At 49.4% G+C, this 25981-nt stretch overlaps 1 protein-coding gene across 22 annotated transcripts in view; it reads right to left on the bottom strand.

Annotated features, from left to right (window-relative positions):
- Positions 1–6203: 6203 nt before the first annotated feature.
- MICAL2 (microtubule associated monooxygenase, calponin and LIM domain containing 2) overlaps positions 6204–25981 on the bottom strand; it is a 151904-nt gene continuing 132126 nt past the window's right edge. For 7 of the 22 annotated variants that reach the window (XM_032240766.1, XM_032240764.1, XM_032240763.1 and 4 more), the window contains 6 exons: positions 25559–25675; positions 20548–20610; positions 14548–14655; positions 13343–13529; positions 11744–11832; positions 6204–10186 (listed from right to left, as the gene is read on the bottom strand). In XM_032240766.1, coding sequence (XP_032096657.1) covers positions 9809–10186; positions 11744–11832; positions 13343–13529; positions 14548–14655; positions 20548–20610; positions 25559–25675 — 942 coding nt within the window. In that variant the 3' untranslated portion in view covers positions 6204–9808. The remainder of the gene's footprint in view (positions 10187–11743; positions 11833–13342; positions 13530–14547; positions 14656–20547; positions 20611–25558; positions 25676–25981) is intronic. The other 15 variants (XM_032240772.1, XM_032240771.1, XM_032240773.1 and 12 more) reach the window with 9 other exon arrangements.

Here is a 25981-nt window from a genome sequence, read left to right as displayed (position 1 = left end):
GTTTGTGTGTGCAGGTGCGTAGATACACACAGACACACACCCCACTGCCCACAAACCAAGGCGGATGGCGTCGCTCAAGGGGCTCTGGCCAGCCCAAGCAGCAGCCTTCACACAGGGACCAATAAAATAAAATGTAAGCCTGAAGGAAGATGCAACCTTTGGCAGGTGGTGCCAAAGCCTCAGCCCCTTCTCCATGGCCCTCAGCAGAGCTGAGCTGCTCCTCCCGTGAAGGCCTCATCCTGGACACTGGGCCAGACACGGAAATGCCAGCCACGGGCGGCCGGCGACCTGGCACCAGCCCTCGGCACGTGGCTCCCTCTGGACGCCAGGTCTCCTCCACTGAGGTGAGGGGTGGGAGCACATGCTGAATCTTCCCAACAGCTCTGCGGGCTCCAGAGTAGCAGAGAAGCTGAATTTCTTTCTAACAGCAGCAGGTCTGAAGCCTTTTTCTTGGACCCTGCCTCTTTTCTTCCCTCTTCTTCAGCCACTACAGGCACCGTGTCTGGCCAGCTGTGAGCCTCCAGCTTTGGGCACAGCCAGGACCTAAACCCACGTTTCTCTGAATGAGGTGGGCAGGAAGAACTCTAAGTTTCTGGGAAGGCAGCCCAGCAGCAACCCTGTAAAGCAGGAAGGGAAGTAGCCTGGGGCTCACTGTCCTTCCCTCCTGTTCAGTCCCCGGCCAGGGCAGTATCGTGACCCCAGCACTGAGCAAACGATCCCCATCCAGCTGCCACATGTCCCCAAGGGAGTCACAGCCAGGGGCTGGTGTGGGCTGGGAGTGGGAAAAGACAAAATCTGATCTTCTGGCACTTTGAGGCTCCTACAAATGGAAGAGTTGGACTCTTTATCTGAGGGTGGGTCCCCAGCTTCCCCAGCCCCTCTGCTGCCGGGCAGGCAGCCTTTCTTGGTCTCAGTTATAGGCACTTGCAGGATAACTGGACGCAGGGGGTCAAAGCCATGCTGAGCCATCCATGTGCCTTGGCATGGGTGCCGCACCCTCCAGCCCAGGTTATGGTGGGTGGAGTGTTCCCCACCCCGTCCCCTGTCTCACATCTGCCACTTGGATTCCTATGTCAGGACCCCAGAGCAAGGCACAGTGAAGAGGGGACAGAGGATGTGTGTGAGGCCAGTGGCCTGGGCCATGACGCCCTAAAGGGAATGCTGCTGAAACCGCTCTCGGCTGCAACCTCGGCTTGTCCCTGAGAGGAGGCAGCCGAGGCCCACCTGCTGCTGTGCAGACCCAGCTCTGCCAAGAGATGTACATGAAGATGATGCCCTCAGAAGGCAAAACAGAAGCAACATCAAAACTCCCTTCTCACAATCAGCCGGTCTGCAGCGGTAGCCAGGACACACGTCAGACTTCTCTTCCTCCAGGTCTCCCTCCTGAACATGCTGGATGCCAGCCAGACCTTCCCTAGCCTGAGATGGGTGCATGCTCTGCCATCTGAGGTCCAGGACAGAGGGCATATATTCTAAACGCATTTTTTGAGGGCCCACTATCTGCTAAGCAAGTGCTGTTCTGTAGGGGTTATACAAACATTCAAAGGAAACCAAGACGTCTGCCCTCATGGGGCTTGCATTCCAGCAAGGCTGGAAAACATAAGTAAGCAATACACACAATAAAGGAGTGAACGACACAATAATATGTAGAAGGCAATAAATGCATGCAGTGGAAAAACTGTCTAGTAGGGTAAGAGGGAGCAGGATTGCCGGGGAGTGCAGGTCTCAGGACTAAAGGTAGATAGCACTGTGGGGATTGGGGACACACGGACAAATTTGAATAAGGGACAGGCTCAGCCATATGAATGCCGGGAAAGCGTATTTTTGGCAGAGGGAACAGACAGCACAAAGGCTCTAAGAGAGAATATGGCGGGGTCAGAGTGTGCAAGGGCAAGTAGGAGAGGTCAGAGTAGGGTCCAGACCCCATAGAGCCCTTTGAATCCATCATGCCTTTGGTGTTTGCTTGCAGTGAGCTGAAGAGCTACTGGAGAGTTTTGAGCAGTGATGAGATGTACATTCTAAAAGGATCATCCAGGCCAGGCACAGTGGTTCACATCTGTAATCCCAGCACTTTGGGAAACTGAGGTGGGAGGATCACTTGAGGTCAGGAGTTCGAGAACAGCCTGGCCAACATGATGAAACCCTGTCACTACTAAAATTACAAAAAGTTAGCTGGGTATGGTGGCAGGTGCCTGTAGTCTCAGCTACTTGGGAGGCTGAGGCACGAGAATCATTTAAATCTGGGAGGCGGAGGTTGCAATGAGCCGAGATCATGCCACCCACTACACTCCAGCCTGGGTGACAGAGTGAGACACTGTCTCAAAACAAACAAATATAAATAAATAAATAAATAAATAAATAAATAAATAAAAGGATAATCTAGCTGTTTTGTTGAAGAGGTTGAGGGATGAAGGGAGAAGCAGAAGGCCTCAGACGGGTGGCTGCAATAACTTGGATGACAGCGGCTGAGGCCGGTTAGTGTGGAGGGGGTGAGGAGTGGACAGGTTTTGGTTGTTCCTCAAATTTGCTGATGGATGTGGTGTGGGGTCAAGAGAACCAAGAGTCAAGAATGCCTCCAGGGCCTTTGGGCTGAGAAACATGAAAAGGCGAATTGCAGTTTCCAGCAATGGCAAAGCTAAGGGTGCAGCCTGTTTCGGGGGAGAATCAGCAGTTTGAGGTGGGCATTTGGGCTGAACATGTTCAACAGACAACAGGCGTGGATGTCAAGTGGGTGGCTGGGTACAAAGTGAGAGCCTGTGCCCCCTCTTTGCTGACACTCAGGCATTCACTAAGGCAATACCAAAGTCCTCTGGCAGGTGGTGGGAGGAAGGGGAGCCCAAAGCTGAGGCCGGGGTGTCTGAAGGGAGGTGGCTGTTGCCTTTAAGAAGGCTGGGGAATCAGAAAACTGGAGAAAAACAGATGGTGCCACCAGCGTGAATCAGGACTGCTGTCCAGTTCCCAGGCTCAGATGCCCTGTCAGGTGTTCTGAGCCCCAGTTAATCGAGAATGCCCGAGACAAGTCTTCCTCTGGGCACTCTATGATGTGCAAAATCAGGAAAGTGCTATCTAGAACATGCCACAGAGATCTTGCTGTCCTGAGAGCCAAACAGCTTCCAAAACCCTATGCTAGAGGCATCCTTAGCCCTAGTCCACAGAGGGACCTGTGCAATGCCACTGAGTCAGTACCAAGTGCTGGGAGCAAAGCCTGGTCTCTGGTGGAGCCCAGGCCCTCCTCATGACTGAGGTCCTCTTAGAGCAGGCACCTGACTCCTAGCCTGGGCTGTGGAACTCAGTCACTTCACAGTGGAAAACGTGGCGCTAGACTCGCCTCTGCCTCCCCAGTATCAGTATCAGTGAACGTCTTTAACAGGAGCTTCTTTAAGATCAGTACTGACCTCAAGGTTGCCACAAGGAGGTGAAGAGCTAATGAAATTCTGCACATAAAGTTCTTGGCCCAGTCCCTGGCACAGAGAAAACATTCCCTATATAACAGCTGGCTGGGGGGCAGGAAAAGATGCAGTAACTTCTTTTACTTACTAAGCCTTTTTTTTCTTAAGTTGTAAAAATGAATGTGTTTACAGAAATAAAGGAGAACAGTCCACCCACTCTGGTTGACTGACTTATACATTCAAATTGCACAGAGATTTATTTCTTCTGTTGGATTATTCCCTCAGGATAAATTCCCTACAGTAGAATTACTAGGCCAAGAGGTCAGAACCTTTTCCTGGATCTTAATCAGGGTTGTCATATTGCTTCCCAGAAAAAGATTCTCTCCCAGTTTACCTTTTACTCTATACTTGGGATAAAATTCATATTTTTTTCTTACTGTCAATTTTACTTTTTTCTTTGCTAATTCAGTAGGTGAACCGTGATTTTTATTATTTTCTTTTTGAGACGGAGTCTCACTCCATCACCCAAGCTGGAGTGCAGTGGTGCAATCTCAGCTCACTGCAACCTCTGCCTCAGGGGTTCAAGCGATTCTCATGCTGAGCTCGGCCTCCTAAATAGTTGGAATTAAAGGCATGCACCACCATGCTCAGCTAATTTTTGTTATTTATTTATTTATTTTCAGTAGAGACAGGATTTTGTCATGTTGGCCAGGCTGGTCTTGAACTCCTGACCTCAAGTGATCTGCCTGCCTCAGCCTCACAAAGTGCTGGGATTACAGGTGTGAGCTACCGCACCTGGCCCGTGTGCACCATAATTAATTTACTTCCTTTAAAAACCAAGTAGGAATACTTTTGTAAATGCTTTTTCTTTTTACTGTTTACTTTTTAAAATTTGCTTAAGTGTAAACTGCCTATTCATAGCCTTTGCCTATTTATCATTGACTCTTTAATCAACAAATATTAACTGATGATCTACATTGTGAAAGGTGCCCATGAACATCTGTTTTTAATGAATTTTGAAATGACCATGCAGTGAACTTCTTTGTTATAACATTTGGTTCACATTTTTACCTAGTCTAATGGTCTACTTAATATTTATTATTCTACATTAAGTTTTAAAAACTCATACAATCAGATTTATGTCACGTTTTTCCTATGTGTTCTTCTTCCTATTAGAGGATTCACGCTTACAAACTTATCACCCCAGATCTAATCAATATTTAATTCTATTTAATATTCAATTCTATGGTTTTACTTTGAAAGTTTGAAGTCTTTAATCCAATATCTCTTAATTAAAGACTACTGTACCAAAACTATGTATGTCGAATGCAATATTCAAAAAAACAAACTAAAACCAAAACAAGATGTTCAAATAAGTATGGGACAGCTGACTTTCACAAAGTTGATTAAATTTTTCTATGAATATGCCTCAGAGACTTAACATGCTAATGAATCTTGTGAGTCTCCAGGGCTGGGAAGGACAGGCAAGATCAGCATAAAATATTCTTCACGTGTCGTGACTATGGACGCCTTTATTAGTGTAACACCTTTTGGGGTGTCACGCTTTGACAATAAAGTGAGGATTTTTGTCTGCTTTATTCCCTGCTGTATACCTAGTCCATAGTAGATGCTCAGGATATACCACATAGTTGAATAAACAAATGAGCACATGCACAGTTAAATACAATAGATCTCATCTAGTACAGCAATAATGAGCCACATTTCTAAGGTGCAGGGAGGTGTGGGGACTTTGCGTGGTTCTCTCCTGTATCTAGGGCTTGGAATGAGGCCTAGAACAAACATTTGCTGAGTAAATGAATGCATAAAGGAATGAGTCACTTGCACAGCCCAGCACCTGACATATAGTACCTAACATCCCTCCTTGAATGGAAGTGAAAATATGTCCCCTGGGTAAGAATACAGGACCCTTGGTCATGACCTAAGGCAGCTCTGAAGGTAGATCCAGGCATCAGAGACCAGAACCTCAGGAACACCTATTTGGAGGTGCCAAGGACCTCATGAAGTTCACAGGTGACTTTTCATACCAGTGTCAGAGGCCCAGCTACACCCAGCCAGGCAATGGCAGGCATCCCACCTTGGGGAGGCTGAGGACCAGATGAATTTGGCACTGCTCAGGCTAGCCGAGTGAGTCTCCAAATCTTTCCCTTGAACACAGCCTGGAGTTGCCCGGGACCTGCCATGGATGCTGTACTTAGGGTGGCGCTAGGGCAGGGCCTCACACCGTAAACACTGAATGCCCTGAGCCTTTGGGGACAGGAGAGGTCTCTGAGGAATAAAGGACAGGCTGATGCAAACACTGCCAAGTTCACTGCCATCCTGAGACTGATGCCCAGTCCTTCCTCCTTACCTTCCACTCTCCACTCAGCTGTGGACCACTGTGAAATGTTCAAGACCAACATTTGCTATATGGGAGCCTAAATTAGTGTAAGATTCACAGAGAAGGCTCTCCTGTAGAGCCACGCTTGGATGTGTGGGGGAATTGGGTGCAGGTAGCTGTCAATACAGTCTGTTTCTAATCGCCAAGGGGACACTGATCCTCACCCACTATGCCCAGCACCTAGAACAGCAAAGTACAATGAGTGTTCAAGAAAGAGACCCCAAAGCCTGGCCCAGGAGCGTCGGTGACAGTTTCCAAATATTACCCCTGGGTAATATTTCCTTTCAGAGTGCTCAGCGCAGCCCCAGAGTCCCGTGTCACCACAAGTGCAAGTCCCGCCAGCAGTTACGGGAAAATGGACCCAATCCCTGTGTGGAGGTTTTAGAAGCTTCCATGGCAAAGAAGAGAGGAAACAATGAGCTTTATAAAGAACAATATTTATTTCCATTTACAGCATCAAATACCATAAATAAAGCTAAACATTGTTTTGCTGTGTGCAAAATACAGGATTCCGTGTGGCACTGTAAATGATTACCAAAGGTCACAGACATGCGTAGTGATGAGGTGGGGAGGCTAGCTAAAGAGGAGGCTGAGGGGGAGGAGGGCACTCTTTGGTTGACATTCTATAAAGGGAGGGAGACTCTGTAAGAGAAGATAAGACAAGAGCAACAACTTCGTACTGGCCAAGATCTGCACAAACACAGCGAGCATGCAGCATGCAGGGCTGGGCAGGCTGGCCCAGGGGTCAGGGCGGTCTGGGTTGCGTGCAGGACAGACGCCCACCACAGCCTGAGACTGAGGAGTTGCCTAGGACAGCTCCACTGTGCTTGGTGTGTTGTTTCTCATTGAGAGCACGTTAGTGACTATCCTGCTGCCGCAGGTACAAGAGTCAGCAGGAATGTGTGCTTTAAGCAGAGTCACAGGGGTCTGGGGCAGAAGTGGGTCATTTCTCAAAGATATCCCTGCTTGGGATGAAGATGGCTCTAATTGAAGCTCTGGCATCATCTGGGGCTTTATGAGCCAAAGCAGATAAGAAAAGCCACAGCAAAACCCTTGATCTACAGTGCAGGCTGTAACCAAGGCAGGGTTTGCTGGAATATTTGTGATCACATGTTCAACCTACAGAGCATGGGTCAAGCTTGGGATGAGGCCTGGGAATAATTACGTTTTTTAAATCCCTCCAAAGAATCACCTATGGTTCTGATGAATGACATTAACAATCTTAACATTAGAGCCAATTTAAGAAGGGGCTGGTGTGTATGAACTTTTCGAGGCTGCTCAACAAGTGTTCTTTTCAAAGGTGACAGAGCCCCCCTCATGGTACCGTCACGAGATCAGGGTCGACCCTCCCAAGAAAGTAAGGTGGCTTCGCAGGTGCAACTGGAGAAGCATGCACGCAAGTATGCCCGAGGGAGAGAGGAGAGGCGGGACATGCACTTGGGATTGACCAGGCTGCCGGCTCCACGGGAAATAGACACAGACTTGACTCTGAAGCTGAACACCTCCCCCATGCTGTTAACCAACCATGCCACCAAATGAGTCCATCAGTACGCAAGACACAGTTAGCGCAACCGGTACCACTGGCGGGGAGGACGGGGTGCGGAAAGCGGGTTGGGGGTTAGTACCACTCTCTGAAAATTGGCAAGAAAACCAGTCACCTCAGAGCAGAAATGTGTCAGCCAAGAAGTGGGTGTAGCACTGGAAGGCTGAAATGAACTGATGGCCATGGTGTGAGATTGGAAAGAGAAAGACAGAAAAGACATCTTAGTGCGGGGAGAAAAGGAAATGAACATCATGAGAAGGCACTGGCGTCGAAAATAAGGCAATTATTGAAAAAGGGAAACGTCCCTGTTTGCTTAGGAGAGATGGACCTTTCTGGTTGTGACCAGCTACTGACTTATAAGAGTGGACGCACACAGTTTGCGACTTGTCCCCAATATCCTCTCTGCTCCCTTTTTACTCTAGCATCTCCTACTCATTCTTAAATATGTTGTGGAGGCCTAGAGGCACTCACCCTCTGGGGTCCATCCCTGTGTGTTGGTGCTGCCCAGCAGAAAGGTTCCAGGTCTCAGAACATATCAACATCTCAAACTCCTGACAGGCACACCCTGTCTCACCACAGTAATTCGAACCAGTCTCCTTATGGCTGAACATGACAGTCTTAGAGATTCTGACTCTGGCTTCATGGAGCACTCCACAAAGCATCTCAGCCTACCCTGAGCTGAAGATAATCACAATAACATGGCTGTTCACATCATGACCTCGAGAATTTACTTTCTATAATCAAACAAAAGGAATCAAGGACTCCTCCCACCATGTTGAACGTTAAAATCCCAGCAAAAATTGGAGAAAACACAATGCAAGTCATGGGACTGAGAACAGTGCCACCAAGGACAGAGGTGGCAGCTCCCACAGAGCTGGCCATGGCCATGACTCTGTTCTTCCCGAGGATTTCAGGGAAGTATTTGCAGAAATGCACTTCCTTCTTTCTTTCCATCCCATATAAACTTATCATCTCAAAGCTCTCAAGAGCTCTGGCTCCTCACCCACACCCAGGCACCCCTCTTAGTTAATCCAGAAGCATCTCTAGTGATAACTGCATAGAGCTATCTTGGGTCCAGCAACTCCAGATACACTGAGCACTGCAGACAGCCTTTCTCCGGCAGCCTCTTGACTGTTCAGCCAGACCCTGCAGCCGTGTATGTCTAGGCAGCGTGGAGTAGGGAGAGCTGAGGACTCTTCCAGACACCCAGAGTGAGGAATGTAGGTGGGCCTACATGTTCATTTTTACCCTTACTAAGGCATGTTTCCTTTGGATCAGTTCATAAACAGCTTCCACTCCCAGCCCTCCCTGTCAGTCAAGATACAGTAGAGCTTCCCCTGGAGGTCAGACCCATTCCTTTGCCAGGGCAGTGTTAAAATGGTTTCTGTTTTGACCACATATGCATGGCTGTGGAGCAGCGAAGCAGTCAGGATGTCCACGGGCAATGCTCACTGGGCAGGCCACGCTTCCCAGCAACAACCTGATGTGCTAACAAACCCCTCAGTCTCTAAGGACACCACAAGAGCGGGCAGAGTCTTCCACTCCACTAGGCCTGACCCATATGGACCCTGCATGCCCTTGGCTCAGCTTGCAGCCTGGCTGGAGGATCTGATGGGAGCCGCAGGGGCTAAAATGACATCAGCTGAAAGCGCTCATCTTCAGCACCGCATCAGCTCCGTGGTCAAACACCAGTGGGCTTGCACTGCAGTGCCCATTAGTGGGAAGGGAAAATATATGTTTGTAAAATCTGTTGAAACCCTTGGTTCTTTGTCATTTGGCTGTGATTTGATATGGGGTGGAGAAGCCTTTAAGCTACTATTTAACATCAAAACAAGGGAGCAAAACAGTCCTCCCTGCAGGGGGACAGATAACAGCCAACCACACACTACTCTGTGCTTTTGTAGGTTGAATTCTATTCTGCCCTTTACTCTCTTCTTCTAAAATAGTTATGCTTTCATGTTATAGAAAGTATCCTGCTGCTGACAAGTGGCATCTGGGCACCTAAGTCAAAAGGCACTGGTCAGGAGGTGGCACACTCACTTTCATGTATGTAAAATCCCAAATCATTCACTCAGCAGGCAGTGGCTCTGACAACTCACTGCAATGTTGAAGGGGTTTATAAAGCTGGTTGCAAACCTCAAACCCCCATATTTAGAAAAACTGACACTCATATAAAAAATGCTTTCTCTAGGCTTATTAAAAAATTGAAATGTAAACCCAGAAATATGGCTCACTTTGGTGTATACATATAAAAGTACAAAGCTATAGAAAAGATCCTTCATATCGCCCCTGGCCCTAGCATCATGAGTAGATGTTCACCCTGATAAGGCCAGGCGGAGGTGGCCCACGTGAAACTCTTTGGCTTTGAGCTAACTGCTTAGAGAATGCTAGGCTTCCCGGCCAGAGCCTGAGCAAACTGCCAACGCACTGCCATCTGAACCCTGGAAATGTGAAGGCACTTTGGGGCAGCCAGGTGTGTCAGCGGAGCTTGACTGGGAAGCACCTGAGCACCCAGTTGCGGATGCTCTCAAGGGAGCCCTCAGATTCCCTGTACATGGCTGCCAGGACCTCAGAGAACGCCCAGAGGAGCGGCAGCCCCAGGCTGAGGAGCTCGTACATGTAGCAGTAGTTGTAAGCATTGTCCCTGACATGGAGGCCAATGGCTCGCAGGAGTCCCTGCATCCAGTTACGCAGGTCCCTCGGCAGCCTGAGGGGCCAGCCCAGCGCCTTCCTAAAGAAGGAGGTGGAGATACCTGGGGGGCTGCCTTCCGGGGTGCCAATGGCGGCCACGGCGCAAGAACTTTCGGTGGGAGTGTCTCGCCGAGGGGCTTCCTGCTCTTGCCATGTCGCCTCCTCCTGAGAAAGAGATCGAAATGAGGGCAAGTCCACAAGTCTTCCAGAGGACTGCTTCAGCAAAGCACACAGAGAGCCAAGACAAACCGAACTCGACAGACCCTGCAGCCAGCCCCACAATCATCTCAGCTCCCCACTCATGCTGAAGCTGGTGCTGAACATGGGCACACCTTTTCCAGGGGCCAACTGGCCACAGGGGTCATGAGCCTTCAAAAATATGCATGCCTCTGATCAGCAATCTCACTCCTAAGGATACACATCAAGTAAATAATTTAAAACATGGATAACGATATGCATACCGAGATGTGCACTGTAAAAACAGTTATAAGATAAAAAATTCAAATGGTGTGAAGATCCAGTAATACAGAGTAGTGAAGTAAATTATTGACCATTTATAGATGAGAATCTTCTGAAGGTATTACAAATTATGCTCCAAGAGAAATTTTTTTTTTTTTTTTTTTTTTTTTTTTTTTGAGTCTTGCTCTGTTGTCCAGGGCTGGAGTGCAATGGCGCAATCTTGGCTCATTGCCACCTCCACCTCCTGAGTTCAAGTGATTCTCCTGTCTCAGCCTCCCAAGAAGCTGGGATTACAGGCACGTGCCACCACGCCCAGCTAATTTTTGTATTTTTAGTAGAGATGAGTTTTCACCATGTGGTCAGGCTGGTCTCAAACTCCTGACTTCATGATCTACCCACTCAGCCTCCCAAAGTGCTGGGATTACAGGTGTGAGCCACCGTACCCAGCCCTCCAACAGAATTTTTAATGTCATGGGAAACTATTCTTGATGTAGAGTTAGTGTAGAAAAGGAAGGATATAAAACTGTAGGCATAGGATTCCACTTGTCTTAAAATATATTCACATAGAAAAGAGCCTGGAAAGGAATGTTACAAAATGTGAACTGTGGCTTTCTCAGTATAGAGTGGTCACAGGTGATTTCTCTTTGCTTCTTTATAGTCTTTCATTCCCATTTTTTACATTGAACCTATATATTTGGGTAATTAGAAAAACGTTTTAAGTTATGAGTTGTTGCTAGTGGTAGATAATTAATCAAGCCAGAGAGAAGATATTTGCTAAGAGATCCCAGAAGAGATGCCTCCATAAACCATCTATAAAAGCAGTGGGTTGGTCACTTTTTTAACTTCAGGAGCCTGGGAGAGGAGTTAGAAACTGTAGAAGGGTCGGTCCCACACCAGGCATTCTTACAAAGAGCACCTTGTGGCCAGGTGGGCTCCAGGTATAGAGGACCACGTGGCTTTTGTGTGGCTGAGCATATCACCCCATCCCTACCACGTGGGCAAGCTCTTCCAGGATTCTTATGAGACGCCAGCATGGCTACTCCCCTGGGAGCTCACCTGGAATGGGACACGCCCCAGAGGCTGTGGAACAGACTGAAGCAAAAGAACCCTCCACACCAGGAAGCAGAGGTTTTCTTCTTCATCTGTGAGTCATCGCAATCCCTCCAGGGCCAGAAAAGCTGGCCTTATTTTGAGGATCCCTGGAAACCCTTCTCTTATTAAGGGGCCTTCCCCGTTTCACCAGCACGTGTGAGACAAACATACCTCTCTTTGTTGCTTCAGCTCTGCCCGTCTCTTCCGTTGTTTGCTATTGGCTTTACAGTGAATGAAGTGAGGCTTGCAGTAAAATTTTCCTGTAAAAAGAGGCACACACATACAGAAAGATTTTTCTCCTGTGAACTAGAGCCACCGTTGACAAAAGCCAAGTGCCTGCCACTGTTCAAGTCAGAAAATAGCAACGACGGAAACAGTCCAGGGTGGCTCAAACTTCCGTCACCTTCCTTAAACAAGTGGCACTGGGATGAGGTAGCAGGGCGCTTTGCTGCCTCAGAGACAAGCTCCAGCAATGGGGGGCTCCCAGGCATGTATCTAAGGTCTTCAAAGCATGCAGAACTTCTAGATGCTGGACACATGCTGGCTCCCGTAGGGCAGCATGCCCACACCTGGACAGGGCATGGGAGCTCTGAGCCCCTTCTCCCTTACCAAACCTCATGCCTCTCTTCCATCTGGCTGTTCCTCTGCATGCTTTCTGATAAATAGGACAACATTAAAAAAATCCCCAAATCAAGCTGAGGCCAAATTTCTTCAAAAGACCCACTGCCAGGCAGCAAAATGGACAGCATCGAGTATGAACACCCTCAATCGTTCTTTGTGGAATCCCTGGCAGGTGGGAAAGGCTGAGAGCAAATGGCAGCAGTGATGGGGAGGAAAAGACCCAGACAGGGCACACTCTGGGAAACTGGCCATTGCCCAGCACCGCGTACGCCTGCCAGAAAAGCCTTCCTTGCTCACTGCTATGCCGGTAACAATAGCAATGGTAAAAATGGTAAGAGTAGGGGACACTTACATAGGAATGACTTTATGTCAGGCACAATGCTACACATGCTTATATAAATTAACTCATTAGTTCTCACAACCACCCTGAGAGCTAAGGACTACCATCAACCTCATTTTACAGATGAGGAATCTGGAGGACCAAGAGTTTAAGTGACAGGCCCAAGGTTCCATGGCTAGGAGGTGGTACAGTCTGGAGTGGAACCCAGGCAGTTTAGTTTGAGGGTGTGTAAATGTGAATGCCATGCTATACTGCCTCTCGCTATAGATGACAGAGCAAATGTCAAGTGCTGAAAATTAGAAAATAATTGTTCATTCCAATGAGCATGATCCCTCCATCAGTGATCTCTGTTAGGGCACTTACCAAAGGGAATGTCATGATGGTTATTTTATAACATATACTATGTGAGTAATAATAACCCTGCGTCATTGAACCTGACTGCATGCCAGGTGTGGTGCTGAGCATGCAACGGAGGGTATCAGGTTTGATTTTCTTGACCACACAGGGACAGCGGAAGGTGGTAAGGCTGCGTAAGAAGAGGTACAGAGAGCCCTGGGCACACAGGAGGTGCCCACTAGGACCTGGTATCCACACCACAGCGCTGGTGCTTCCCCTTCCCCAGGACCACAGGCAGCCCCCCACTTCTAGCAGGAGCTCCTACTCTCCCTGAACAGCCTTCCTGATGACATCATACTTCCTGTTGAGGATGTGCTGGGTGTCCTAGAGCCTCCAGAGGGACAGGAACCCAGGCCAAGGTTACGTCTGAGGCCAAGTCCAGAGCCCAGTGCTGCCCTAGCCCCTGGGGTTACCTTCGTCGCAGTCAAAGGTGTAGGCAGCCAGACGCAAGGTGGTAGCGCAGACACTGCAGCGGAAACACTCCCGGTGGAAGAAGTGGCCCTCGGCGCTCAGCCGCTCCATCACGTACACACGCTTCTTGCAGAAGTAACACATGTCACTGCCTCCCAGGTTCAGGGGAAATGACTTTCGCATCGATTCCTGGGGATGGGGAGAGAAGAGTGGTGTGTTAGAGCTTATCCTGAGCCTTTAAGTGTCAGGTTGAGGCTTTTAGAAATTCCAAACTGAATGCTGGGGACCTCATGGGCTTCTATTCCCTGCTGCCACTGCAGCATAGAGGGAGGGGTGGGAAGATACGCCCCCAACCTAGACCCCAACTCTGCAGGGGCTGCTGTTAACTGTCCTCCCTGGCAGGCTGGAGAGTACAAGATGGGCCGGGAGGGGCTCGCCCCCAGGTTGGCTGCTCTGGTTTGGGGGTGGGAGTGGTGTCTCCGGTCTGACAGAGTGGGCCTCATGCACACACCTGTCCGTCCCATGATGTTCTTTCCAGGATCTGTCCCTGGGATTAAGTGTCACCTGGTTTTGGACAAAGGCCTGCTGATGTTTTAGGTGTCCTGTTCCCCTGCAGTGGCGCAGGTCGGGTACGGAAAGCTGGTGGCATCAAACCTGGTCAGTTATAGTTCTAACTGTGAGTTGGAAGGACATGGGCCAGGGCAGCAGTGTCCCTGGGTGATTCCAGAGCAATGTGCCAAAAGGAAACTGAAAGAATTATCAACGAAAATTCTTGGTGATGGCAGCGAGCAGCTTAGTTTAGAGAAAGCGAGAATTCAAATCAAAGGGATGGTTTTCCCATGACTGTTTTCTCAATCCAATATAAAGAGGCTGTTCAGATTGGACACTCAACACTGAAAGTGAGGGCCATTCAATTAGGCTCACGGCCTCAACTGGGCCTTCCTACTAGGCCGTTCTCCAGAGCCACGGACAGCACGAAGATGCTCTGTTTTCCAAAAGACCACAGGGGACCTGAGTGAGGTCTGTCTTTAAGGAAATGCAGCCTTCCTCTAACTTCTGCCCTGATCCAGCTCATTCTCAGCTCCCAGTGGTCTCAAGAGAAGAGGAGCCTCAAGAGGACCAGGCCATCCGCTCCACATCCCATGTGCCCGCCCTGGGATGCCAGAGCCAGTGTCTGTGGGTGAAGGCTGGGGTTGCATGTCCTTACCAGGTCTGGAGAGGTGGCCTGGGCCTTAGGTCTGTGATCATTCATGTACAGATTGACCAGGACTTCAGCTGCAGCCCCTATTCCGCTGGACACTTTCCCTACTGTCAGCTAACCAAGAGCGGAGGCAGAGGAGACAGAGACAAAGACAGAGGCCAGTTAGCACCAGGAGGAAAACATAGGCCAGATGGATGGGGAGAGGGCTCCTCACCCACATGCAAACAGCACCCTACAACCCCGGAGAAGCAAAACCAGCCAGATGGAGAAAAGAAAAGAAATAAAACCCATGGCCGCAAAAAGACAAGTACTGTAGGATTCCACTTATAGGTGGTGCCCCGAGTAGTCGAAATCCATAGACACAGGCAGTAGAGAAGTAGCTGCTGTTGTTTAATGGCTACAGAGTTTCAGCTTTACAAAACTAAGAGTTGTGGAACAGGAGGATGGTGAGGGTGGCATACGAAGAATGTATTTAATACCACTAAACTGTACCCTTAAAAATGGTTAAGGTGGTACATTTTATGTCACGCGTATTTTAACACAATAAAAAAATTAGGAAAAAAAAAGATTAAAAACCAAAAGTCCTTTCACGTACATACAGTTGTGTACACGAATCCCAGAGAGGGGAAGGGTCTATCTGAGGCCGCTTAGCAAATAAATCCAAGATTCCAGACTGTACTCTGGTTGCCTGCCCCCCAGCCCTGGGGCCTTCACAGCTTCGCTCATCAGGGGCATGGGGTAAACGTGGTGCTCAGACCCAATCATTACCCAAAAGCCCGTAAGTCAGACAAACCAAGCAAAGAGAAGGAAATCAGGAGCCAAGCCCCCTCAGACAGAAAGCTAGACTGCCAGACTGCAGCCGCCCTCCTCCAGAGACCCCTTGTCCCAGGAGGGCCGCAGGCAGCTGCTCAGGGACCAGCAAGGCCAGGGGAAGGGTTCGGGTCCAGCTCCACCACGAGCCAGTGCAGAGACTCGGCATGAAGCACAGAACTTCTGAGCCTAGTTCCTCATTTAGTAAAATGGGGAGAGTTGTGCCTGTCTCCTCCTGAGTCTGTGGGAAGGACTGAGTGAGAGAATGTGTCCTAGAGCCTGGCACTTAGCAGGCTCGGGGCCTAGACTACCTTGAGTGATATTGTGATATTGTCGAAAATACATATTTGGGCTCTGCCCCCTGGTTCCTGAGGCAGAGCTCCTAAGACCTTGGTACCTTCCTGAGTGACAGCAGCCTCTGATACAGAGCTCCTAAATCCCCTGGGATTTCCTGGGTGACAGGAGCATCCTTTGCTGGAACGAGGCAACTCTTGAGCTCCTGGATGGCTTCAGAAGGGGCTGGTTGCTAGAGGAACCAACCCTATGATTAAAGAGTTGGAACTTTCAGTCCCACACACTGGCCTACAAGGGTAGAGGGGCTGAAGGTTGAATTGATCACCAGTGGCCAATGATGTAATCGATCATGCCTTCTTAACGAAGCCTCCATAGAAACCAAAAAGGATAGGGTTTAGAGCTTCTGAAGAGTGGAGGCCCCTGAAGAGCGATGCCCTGAAGAGGGCGTGGAGGCACCCGCTCTTTCCTACATGCCCTGCCCTGTGCCTCTCCTCACCTGGCTGCTCCTCTGTATCCTTGATAAGATCCTGTATAATAAACCAGTAACCACGTTTTCCTCCTCAGGTTCAACTAATTTGCAAAGATGGTTTGCAGAACTAAGGGAAAATCCTTCCATTTATAGATTTTGTTGGTGGAGAGAAACATCCCCACTCCATTTGGTGACCACAAGTGAGTGGTATGAGAGTGGTGAGAAGCAGCTTTGCTTCCTTCCTTATACTTGATTCCTCTCTCTTTTCCCTCCTCTAGATTCAGCCTGCCCTGAAGCTCCCAGGTCCTTCCCGACAGGACCACAGCCCACCCTGGCAGCAAGAGCAGTATGTGGAATGGGCACACGCTGGGCAGGTAGGGCAGGATGTGGACTGCAGCAGGCTCCAGAGCCAGTGCCAGGCAAGGTCAGCTTGGGGATGGGAAGATAGCAGCTCTGCGTGGGCCCTGGTGCATGGCCCAGTGATGGGTTGTGGGTGGTGTCTGTGCTCCTAAGGGTACCTACGAATGCCTGGACCCCCACCAAGGTGTCAAAGAGCTGGGAAATGGGTGGAAGCTGATAGGCCAAAGAGCATGGCACAATTATACATACACCCTTCTGCAAACCCCAGCTTGCCTCCCTTTCACTCCTCACCCCCAGCTCTGGAAGCTCACCCTGGTATGGCTGCAGTCTCTTCTTGGGGGAGGCAAATGTACATAGCTAGATTCTAGAAGCACTGTTCCTGATTCCAAGATCCTAGAGGGAAGGAAGCTCTAGGTCCTCTCCAGCTTCCAAACCCAGCCTCCGGGAGATGTGGCCAGAGACAGCAGCAATGGAGGCTGCAAGGCCCCCGGGCAGGGGTTGATAGCCGTCACCACCACAAACCACAGTAACTTGTGTGTGGATGAAATGATGACCTCCATCAAAACCCAAGACTGCCCTTGGGAGGCTACATCTAAGCTGATCAGAGAAAGCCTCAACTATAAAGCAGGAAATCCAGGGAACTGCAGTGATGGTGGGCTCACCACAGCTCACCTATTCCTGGTGGCAGTGCCCATCCTCAGGGCCTCAGGCTAACTCACTGGATTCCAGCAAAAGCAAGGGCACTACATCGGGCTGAGCAGGGAAAGGAGCACCTGGCAGGCTGGTGCGAATCCCTCACCCCCTTTCTCACTGGGAATCCCAACATTACAGCGACTTTGGAATGATCACTCCAGACCATGTGTGTGGCTTTGGGGCCTGCAGAGGACATGGCTGTAGGCTTGCTGGGGTTGTCTGATCCCTTGAACTTAGATGGGACCTCATCAGAGTTTACCAAGCCTGCCACTTCTTGGGAGCAGCTGTCAGGCCCAGCACCCCCTTCTACCCCTGTCTCTACTCTGGCCCAGCCTGGGAGATATTCAGATTCGCTTCCAAGCACACTCTCTGGCATTTCCAGGAGGCCACAAATGCCAAGAAATTTAGCCCTTGCTTCCAAGAAAGGTTCAGGTGTGTTGGCTCAGAACAATAAGCCATTGTTTGTCTGATGTCCCATCCCCTGCTAGGCCCCCAACTTGGCCCCTCACATAGGGGCTATAGGATACAAAGGATTTCCTGGGCTTATATGGAAATAAAGAGGGGAGGAAAGGCAGCAAGGTCAGTTACACTCTCAGCACTGCCTGCCCAGCCCCTGTGTGGCTGCCTCCACTGGCCCAGTGTGAGAACTGGCTCCACAGTATTCTCCCAGAAAGGCACTACAGTGATGCCAAGATACCCACACACAATTACTGCCTCCCCTGAGTGAGCACAGATTGAGAGTATACTTTCCCGGGCTTTTAATACAAATCCCTAATGAGACCTCATTAACCACTTAGCTAATAAGCGCTTTGTGCACTGAGCTTCTCAGCAACCCTGACTTAGGGAGGCATTACTGAAGCGTGCAGAGGGCGGCGAGGTTGCTGGGAGGTGCTGCCAAAACTGAGCAGCTGCAGAGCTGCTTCACTGTTCTACAGCACAGGGCACGGTCTGGGTCATCTGGGCAGGGGATCCAGGATGAAGACCACACCTGGTCCCACCTTTCATTAGGGCCAAAAGCCTCCTTTCTTCCTATGGCATCCATACATCCATCCTGAGAGGGTGACATTCTTTAAAGAAAAAATAAAGTAAAATGAAAGCACTCTTAAGGAAATTTGCACTGGGTCTCCTACCTGTCCTTCCAAGCCTGATGAATCGCATTCCAGAATCACTAAGAGTTAAACCAGCACTTCTTTGAGAGGTCACAGGGAAATGAGGTGATGGACAACTTGTCTCCAGGGATGAGGCAGGGGCCTTTGAAGCCCACCCCAAAGGCAAACGTGAAGGTGAATGTTGCCCTGGGCATCAAGGGTTATCTTCTATTTCCTGACAGCAGGAAGGCTTTACCGGCTCTCAGAGTGAGGATATAACTAGCTGGCTTCTGCTTGCTCATTGCTCCTCAAATTCTCTGTGGCTAATGACAGGTTTTTTCCTTTTTAAATCTTTAATTCGTTATGACCTGTTACTTCCAGATACAACGAAAATAAACTAGAAATATGATCACACACTTGAATGTGTGGCAATATCAAATGGTTCTACAAGTTTCCAACGTTTACTCTCACTTGCTGTAATCATGGGATTGCAGCCCAGTCCCTGCCCGTGGACCACACTTTGAGTGGCACTGCTCCAGTCAACTGGGAGAATCACCAGGTTCTCAGGATCCTGAGAAATAAATGTTCAACTCATGGAGAAATCCCAGAGAAGTCATCCCGGTGTTGACCTCAGGGTTAGAGGCAGTGGTTCCTACCAAAGAGAAGCATGCATTGATGGCAAGCCACCATGCTCCTGGGGAGGCTGGTCAACAGGGGACCTTACGATTAGGCTGGGAACACTTCATCTAAATGCAAAGTTGGGCAATCTGATGATCTGGTCAGAGATGATCATGTTCCAGCCACTAGTTTTTTAAGAATTAGCAATTTTGAAGTCCCATGGGACTGCTTTTGCAACCTTTTATACATCTCTCAATATTCTTGTAATTTTCAAGAATTTGGGTGTTTTTCATTACTTTTTACCTCCTTCTGAATTCTAATTCTTTTTCAGCAAATTAATTAGAACACTTCAGAAGGGGCATCATCCCATGTTACATGAGGTTAACCTCACATATGTCATTTCCCTTCTATGAGCCTCAGCTTCTTCATCTGTAAAATGGAGAGACCACCACCAATCTTGCAGGGCTGCAGAAAAGATTCCTGACAGAACCTGGGCGGTGCAGGAGGTGCTGGGCAGATAGTGAGTCCAAAGCATAGCCATTTGAGATAAATACTTGAGGGGATGGATACCCCATTCTCTGTGATGTGCTTATTTCACATTACATGCCTGTATCAAAACATCTCATGTACCCCATGCATATATACACCTACTATGTACCCACAAAAATTAAAACAAAACAAAGCACGGCCATTTGTGCAACTTTGCATTTCCATGTTCTGGGACTTCTCTCCCATCTTAAATCACTTTCACTTTCCTCTGCACAAGCATGATGTGGCCCACACAGGATGAGCTTCCCACCTCCCCTCCCCAGAGCCAATCTGGACAGAAACATGGCGACGCAACTGTTGTCACACACGCCCATGCCAGAGGCTGCAGATGATGGCTAGACCTCTACGAAGAGGCATTTCCCAAGTGATCTTGTGACCCCAGCGCAGAATATGATGGTCACCGCCTGGATAGCACAGCGTTCCTCACGCTGCACGGCGCTGGCCCATAGTCCCCTCAGTTTGCGCTCCCTGAGTGACCTGGCTTCTTCACCTCCACATTCCTGACACAAGGCAAATACTGTGAATGCAGGAAGAAGCAGGCTCCAGGCCCTGTTTGTGTGAGAACAATGGAAATGTCCCTCCCTGAGCCTGGAACTGAGCCAAGATTACCAGGTGTCCTGGCTACAATTCACCGAGTTCAGCCACCTGTGGCCATACAGCCTGCATGAGCATCCAGCAAGCCCACATGGGTAAGAATGTGCAGGGCCTCAGGGCGCAGGGCTCACATGAAGGGGAGCTTCTGACAGGTAGGGCCAGAGAAGGTCTGCTGGGTCCACTTGGGCAAGGACATCCTCACTGAGGAGTCCTTAGATGAGAAAACACCAGAGGATAGTCTGTTGGACCTGATTCCTCAGCCATATGCCCAGAGCTTGGGGTAGGAGGGCAGGTAAAGAACTGAAATCACCGTGTTCAAGGGTGCCTGGAAATTACAAGTTCAGAGCTGAGACAGGCAGGCCTTAGGGGCTGTGAGCTCCCAGTAAGAGCCCATGTCTGCCCAACTTCATCTCCTGGTGCCAGGCACTGAGCTGCTGATCATAAGTGCTTCGCTCACAGAGCCCTGCAGGTGGGTCTAATAATCCCCCTTTGCAGGTGAGGCAGCTGAAGTTCAGAGAGGCTCTAACTCACCTGAGGACGCACTGTTCTCAAATGGCTGGGATGAAAATGGAACCCTGAAGGTGACTTCTTTTCCTTTAGAAAGAGAGGGATCAACATGCATTTCAGGTAAATGAGTTTTCTTTCAGAATTCTCTTCCACTGGGGAAAGAGAAGCTTTATAGGATACTTTAGGCATTTTGCAAATGTTAAGACATTACAGTATTCTAGTCACCTCAGAGTAGCTGCTCTCCTCTCCATTTTATAGATTAAGAAATTAATGTTCAGAGAGGTTCACAAACTTGTCCAAGGCCACACAGTGAGTAATTGGTGCTTTGAACTCAAGTCTGATTCAAACTCATATCCTTCTTCCAGCACTCTGCAAATTAACCGCCCTCTCCCCGCCCCCCAGGCTGGGATGCACACAGGAGATCTCCAGAAGGTTGCCTAGCTCTATTCCCGGGATAGAAGGTAGCCTTGAGACCTGTCCCTGAGATTTATCATCTTACTGGATCAAACAAAGGCAGATTGCCCCAGCGTTTCCCTCTTTCCCTCTAATATGCAAATCTCTAGAGTAAACCCTGCAAATCCAGTTTTAAAACAAACACCTCCAAGGGTAGAGAAAGCTCCTTTTGTAATGCCCAGTGTTCTTCTTACCCTGGAGGACGGAGGGGCAATTCACAGCCCAGTGAAGGGCCCCCCTTGCCCAGCCGTGTAAACGCTCAGTGCCCTCTTGTTCTTGTGAGAGCTCACCAGCATGGCAAACAGCCAGCAGCCAGCAGCCAACAGCCATGCCATGGGCCAGATCTGCAAAGTGGCCTCCCTTCTGGAAGAGTGAAACTAACCAATGGCTGATAGGGAGCTGAGATCACAGAAGAGGGCTGGTTTGACCTGAGTCTGGGCATAGATCCCACAGTCCACAGCCTGGAAAGACAGACTCTGCCAAGGACCTGAGCCTAGCCCTCAAGACTCCCTGTGACCATTCAGGCCAAGAAACTTGCACCACTCTGAATTTTAAAGCAGAATATCAATCTGATAGGGCGGGCAAGAGGAGTCTGAAGGCAGAGCCCTGGCTCCCTGTCTTGGAGTCAGCAACTCAAGTTTGCATTCCTGTGAGTAACAAGTGTTACTTATAATAAGTTTGGCTAAGTCTGTTCCCACGAGGAGATGATTATTCCTGGATCCTCGGAATTGGCATGGAAGACCCTAGGGCAGGAGCAGAGACAAGCTGCCTGCCAGGAAGTTGCCAAGGACTAAGCATCAGTTTCTAAGTGCATTTTTCTTCCTCTGGCTTCCCTGAATGCAGTCGAACTTCGGTCAATTGGGCAACATGAACAGCCCCAAATCTGTTTGGAAGAAGCATTAAGGCCCCAGGCTCTAGGAGAGAAACTCCCTGAGCTGCACCGGGATAAAATAAAATACATCTGTTTATCACAAGTCATCACCTACTTTAAGGAGCAGCCAGTTCTCTCCTCAGAGAAGGCTGTGATTCTGCCAAATCCTGCGTGTGGAAAGCCCAGTGCTGAATCAATGGTGGGGCAGAGTTTGGGGAGGGAGGGAGGGGCGTCAAGGCAAGGAATGATGCTGGTGACATCCTTTCTAAGACTGCTTTAAACTAGCAACTCACCACTCCATCCATAACTGCCTACAACGGAATCACAGTACAACCTGCACAGACCTGTAAGTGTAGGTACTTAGAGAAACTGAGGCACAGAGAGGCTAAGTGACTTGCCCAAGTGTTCATTCTAAGAGCTCCTCCATCATTCCCAGCCATACTGTGAAAGAAACATCAGCCTGTAATTAAGACATTGGAGGCTGTCACAAGAGCCCAATTACATCATCATCTAATGGCCAGCGCTGACTTGGGAGATAGAATTTTTTAAAAGGACAAAAATGGAGCAACTGTTTTACCACAACTGGGGAGAAGCAAGGAACAAAGCTGTAGAGGTGGGGACAGTAGATCTGGGGTTGGCCGACGCAAAGCCCTCCCTGTCCCTGAGTGTGGGGCTTTATGTGGACGCAGCCTCTGGGCTGATCCCTCTGACAAGGCCTCCATGCACACGCAGCAGCCTCTGCAGTACACAGGAGTCTGAACGCTGGGCTCCAATCTCCTCCCCGGGCCTTTGCCCTCTTACCTGTGGCTCTGCTTCTGCTCAGTTCTCACAATCACAGGAAGAGCTCACTGGCCCCCACCCAACCACTCCATTTAACATCGTCACCCTTCCTTCCCCAGCAATCCGGGTCCCCACCACCAGCTCTACGTTTTTCATAGGAAATACTGTCTTGCCCTCTAACACATTATGTGATTTACTGATATATTATGTTGATTGTTGTAGGCTACTAGGGTGTAAGCCTCATTATGCATCGATGTATATCCTGAGAGCCTGAAGTGCCTAACACTGGATTGTCATTCAATAACTATTTGTTGTTTATTGAGGGTGGAGGTTCATGTCTGTACTCTCAGCTACTCAGGGGTGGTGGAGGGCTGAGGTGGGAGGAGCACTTGAGCCCAGAAGTTTAAGGTTGCAGTGAGCTATGATCAGGACACTGCACTTCGGCCTAGGTGACAGAGAGAGGACCTGTCTCAAAAATAAAATTTGTTGAATGAATGAATGAATATTTTCATTAGCTTTCTGAGTGACACTGGTAGAGAAAGCTCCTTTTGTAATCCTCAGTGCTCTTCTGACCCAGGAGGACTGAAGGGTAGCTCCCAGCCCAGTGAAGAGCCTCCACCCCCGCCCGCCCAGCTGTGCAAAAGCTCAGTGCCTTCTTGTTCTTGCAAGAACTTACCAGCATGGCAAATGGCCAGCAGCCACATCACGGGCCAGATCAGCAGTGGCCTCCCTTCTAGAGGAGCAAAATTAACTAACGGCTGAGAGGGAGCTGACTCCTCAGGGGAGGGCTGCCTGAAGAGCCAGAGACAACAGCAGGCAGGGCCTCAGCGGGTGTGATGATGATGTGATGGGGACAGGCTTAGTGGCTGAACAGACCTCTGTCTTACCCAGCAGCTCCACATGTTCCCAGCAGGCTGCTCCCTGCCCTCTCTTAGAGGGAACTCATGCCCAGTGGAAACCAAGTCAGGGAACTTGAGAGGTGTAGGGGCTTTTCTTGCCGTGGTGCTGACCCCAACAGTGACCATGCCAGACTTTCCTGAGGATGGAAGAAAGGCAGGGACAGGAGAAGGCCTTGCCTGCCTCTACCCTGAAGGGTCCAGGCAGCTGAAGGGGGCTGGGCCAGAGAGAAGCAGGGTTTGGGCCTGGCTGACCAACTCTGAGCACAAGCCACTGCCTGGTCTGTGCCCAGGTGCCCTCTCCCCTCCCACCATCCTGCCAAGGGTGCCATGACCTTTTCACATAGTAGGGAGTATACCCCGGGGAAGGCCCCTTTCCCTAGCTTGGCAAAAAGCCTACCTTGCAACCTTGCTGATGGTGATGACAAAAATGCCTGTCTCCACCCATATAGCTCACTGTAACGTGAGCCCAGAACTGCTTTTATTGAGGAGAAAGACAGAGGCCCAGGTAGGTCAGCAGACTTAAGGTCAAACAGCTGACCTTGGCTGACCTGGAACAGTTGTCCGGGTATCTTGATGTGCTGCCCATGGCTATTTTCAGTGGTACTGAAGATCGTGTTTGGGTTTCTCTGTGTTACCTGGTACTGCCCTTTCTGGGGTGCTTCTCATTCACACAGGGGGCCTCAGCTGGGATGGGGCTGGTAAGACTCCTTGCTCCTTTCTTGGGGACTCTACCTACACTGTTCTCCTTACGGAGGTAGAGGCCAACAGGGGTGGGACCCCCCATTACACACCAAGAGGCAGCTTCTAATTTTTCACTAATGTAATAGCACAGAGCTGGGTTGTGCATCAGTCTAACAGCACAGAAGCAGACCAGCACTCCTTCTGGCAGTGGGACATTCAGCATGACTCAGCCTCGGTGGAAGCCAGACATGCTGGCTGTATACAGAGAAGCACCGTTTCGGGGTGGAGTGGGGGAGACTCCAAACCTACCCCATGAGCAACAGCTCATGAGGTAGGCTTCACACTCACTTCCAGCCTCATTCATTCCAGAGGCCAGGATTCCTAGAAGACACCTCTCCCACCCTAGCCTGGTATTATTCTCAGCACAGGAGGTAACAGGACAAGGGAAAAACATGAAGAGCACCTCCAAACCCAATCTTAACCATTGTTTGTGAGTGCATTTCATTAACTGCTTAACCAAAGTTAGCTCCCCACTCTTCTCGTCCTCCATGTCAATCTCTGCATTACTGAGTCGTCCTGCTAGAACGCAGAACAGATCCTGCAGTGGCTTCCTATAATCCAGAGGATAAGACGAAATTCCTTTACACAGAGTGGGCTCACTTCCACTCTCCCTGTCCCCGTAAATACTTTTATCTACAAGTTCAAGTCACACCAGACATTCCATCTTTCCATGCCATGCAAGCCCCGCCTTCCTGCCTTTGCACAGGCTAGCCCCTCTCCAAAACGCCCTTGCCCTAAACTTCTCTCCAGCAAAATCCCCCCACAGAACCTTCAACACTCACTCAGTTCCCATATTACCTTCTGTATTACCTCCCAGTCTTCTCCCCTCTCCATTTCTACAATCTTGACCCTTTATACCTCTTATAGAATTAATTATTAGTATTACATTAAGTTTACCATGTAAAATTGCCATCTTATTAGGACAGAACAAGCAACTATATCCACTATTTTGTATTGTAAAAATGTGCAGCTTCCCATCTCAACCGTAGTAAGGGAACTGCACTGCCCTCTGTTTTCTCAGCATCTGGCACGGAGGGTGGCATATGGTGGGTCCTGATTAATGCTTGCTGAATGAATGAGCCCTGTTTGGCAAGCTTTTGTATGCTGCCTGTTTTGCCATGTTGTGTGCTCTAATGCAAAAGCAAAATCGAATCCAGCACTGTTGTAAAATATCTTACAAATTTGTATTCTAGCCAAGCCAGTCTTGAGATGTCTGTGCAGGTCAAGTGGGGCATGGAAACATCTGGGAACATGCAGGGGGTGAGGAAAGCAAATTGTTCAGAACAGCTACCTTTCTGGCAGGAGAAGTACAGTCAGCAGTTGGAGAAGAAGCAGCTGGATCAGGAGACGGAAGGCGAGAGGGAGGAGACGGAGGATGAGTATGAGACAGGCCTTTAGAGAGTTTATTCTGCACAGAATGGAAGTAGAAGAAACGAGGATTATCCCAGGAGTCACATGGTGATAGACACCTCGATCATGCAGTCCCATGCCTGTGCACGCAACGGGGCAAAGAAAGGAGACCCATGTCTCAGGACAACACAGAAACCCCTGGCTTTGGAGCCAGGCAGGATTATCTGGCTCCTGGTTACACTGCATTCTGCTGCAACTATTCCAGCTCCCTTGTCACACCAAAATAGCTCTCACAGATTCAATCCATTCCTGCCTACATCCGCCTTGGACACCAATGCCAATTACCAAAGCCCTCACCCTAGAG

The sequence above is a fragment of the Sapajus apella genome, unplaced genomic scaffold, assembly GCF_009761245.1.
Source record: "Sapajus apella isolate SASKATOON/1434 unplaced genomic scaffold, GSC_monkey_1.0 scaffold47, whole genome shotgun sequence".
NCBI classification, from domain to species: domain Eukaryota; kingdom Metazoa; phylum Chordata; class Mammalia; order Primates; family Cebidae; genus Sapajus; species Sapajus apella.
Note: the sequence above shows the minus strand (reverse complement) of the source record. Positions and strands in the feature narration are given on the sequence as shown.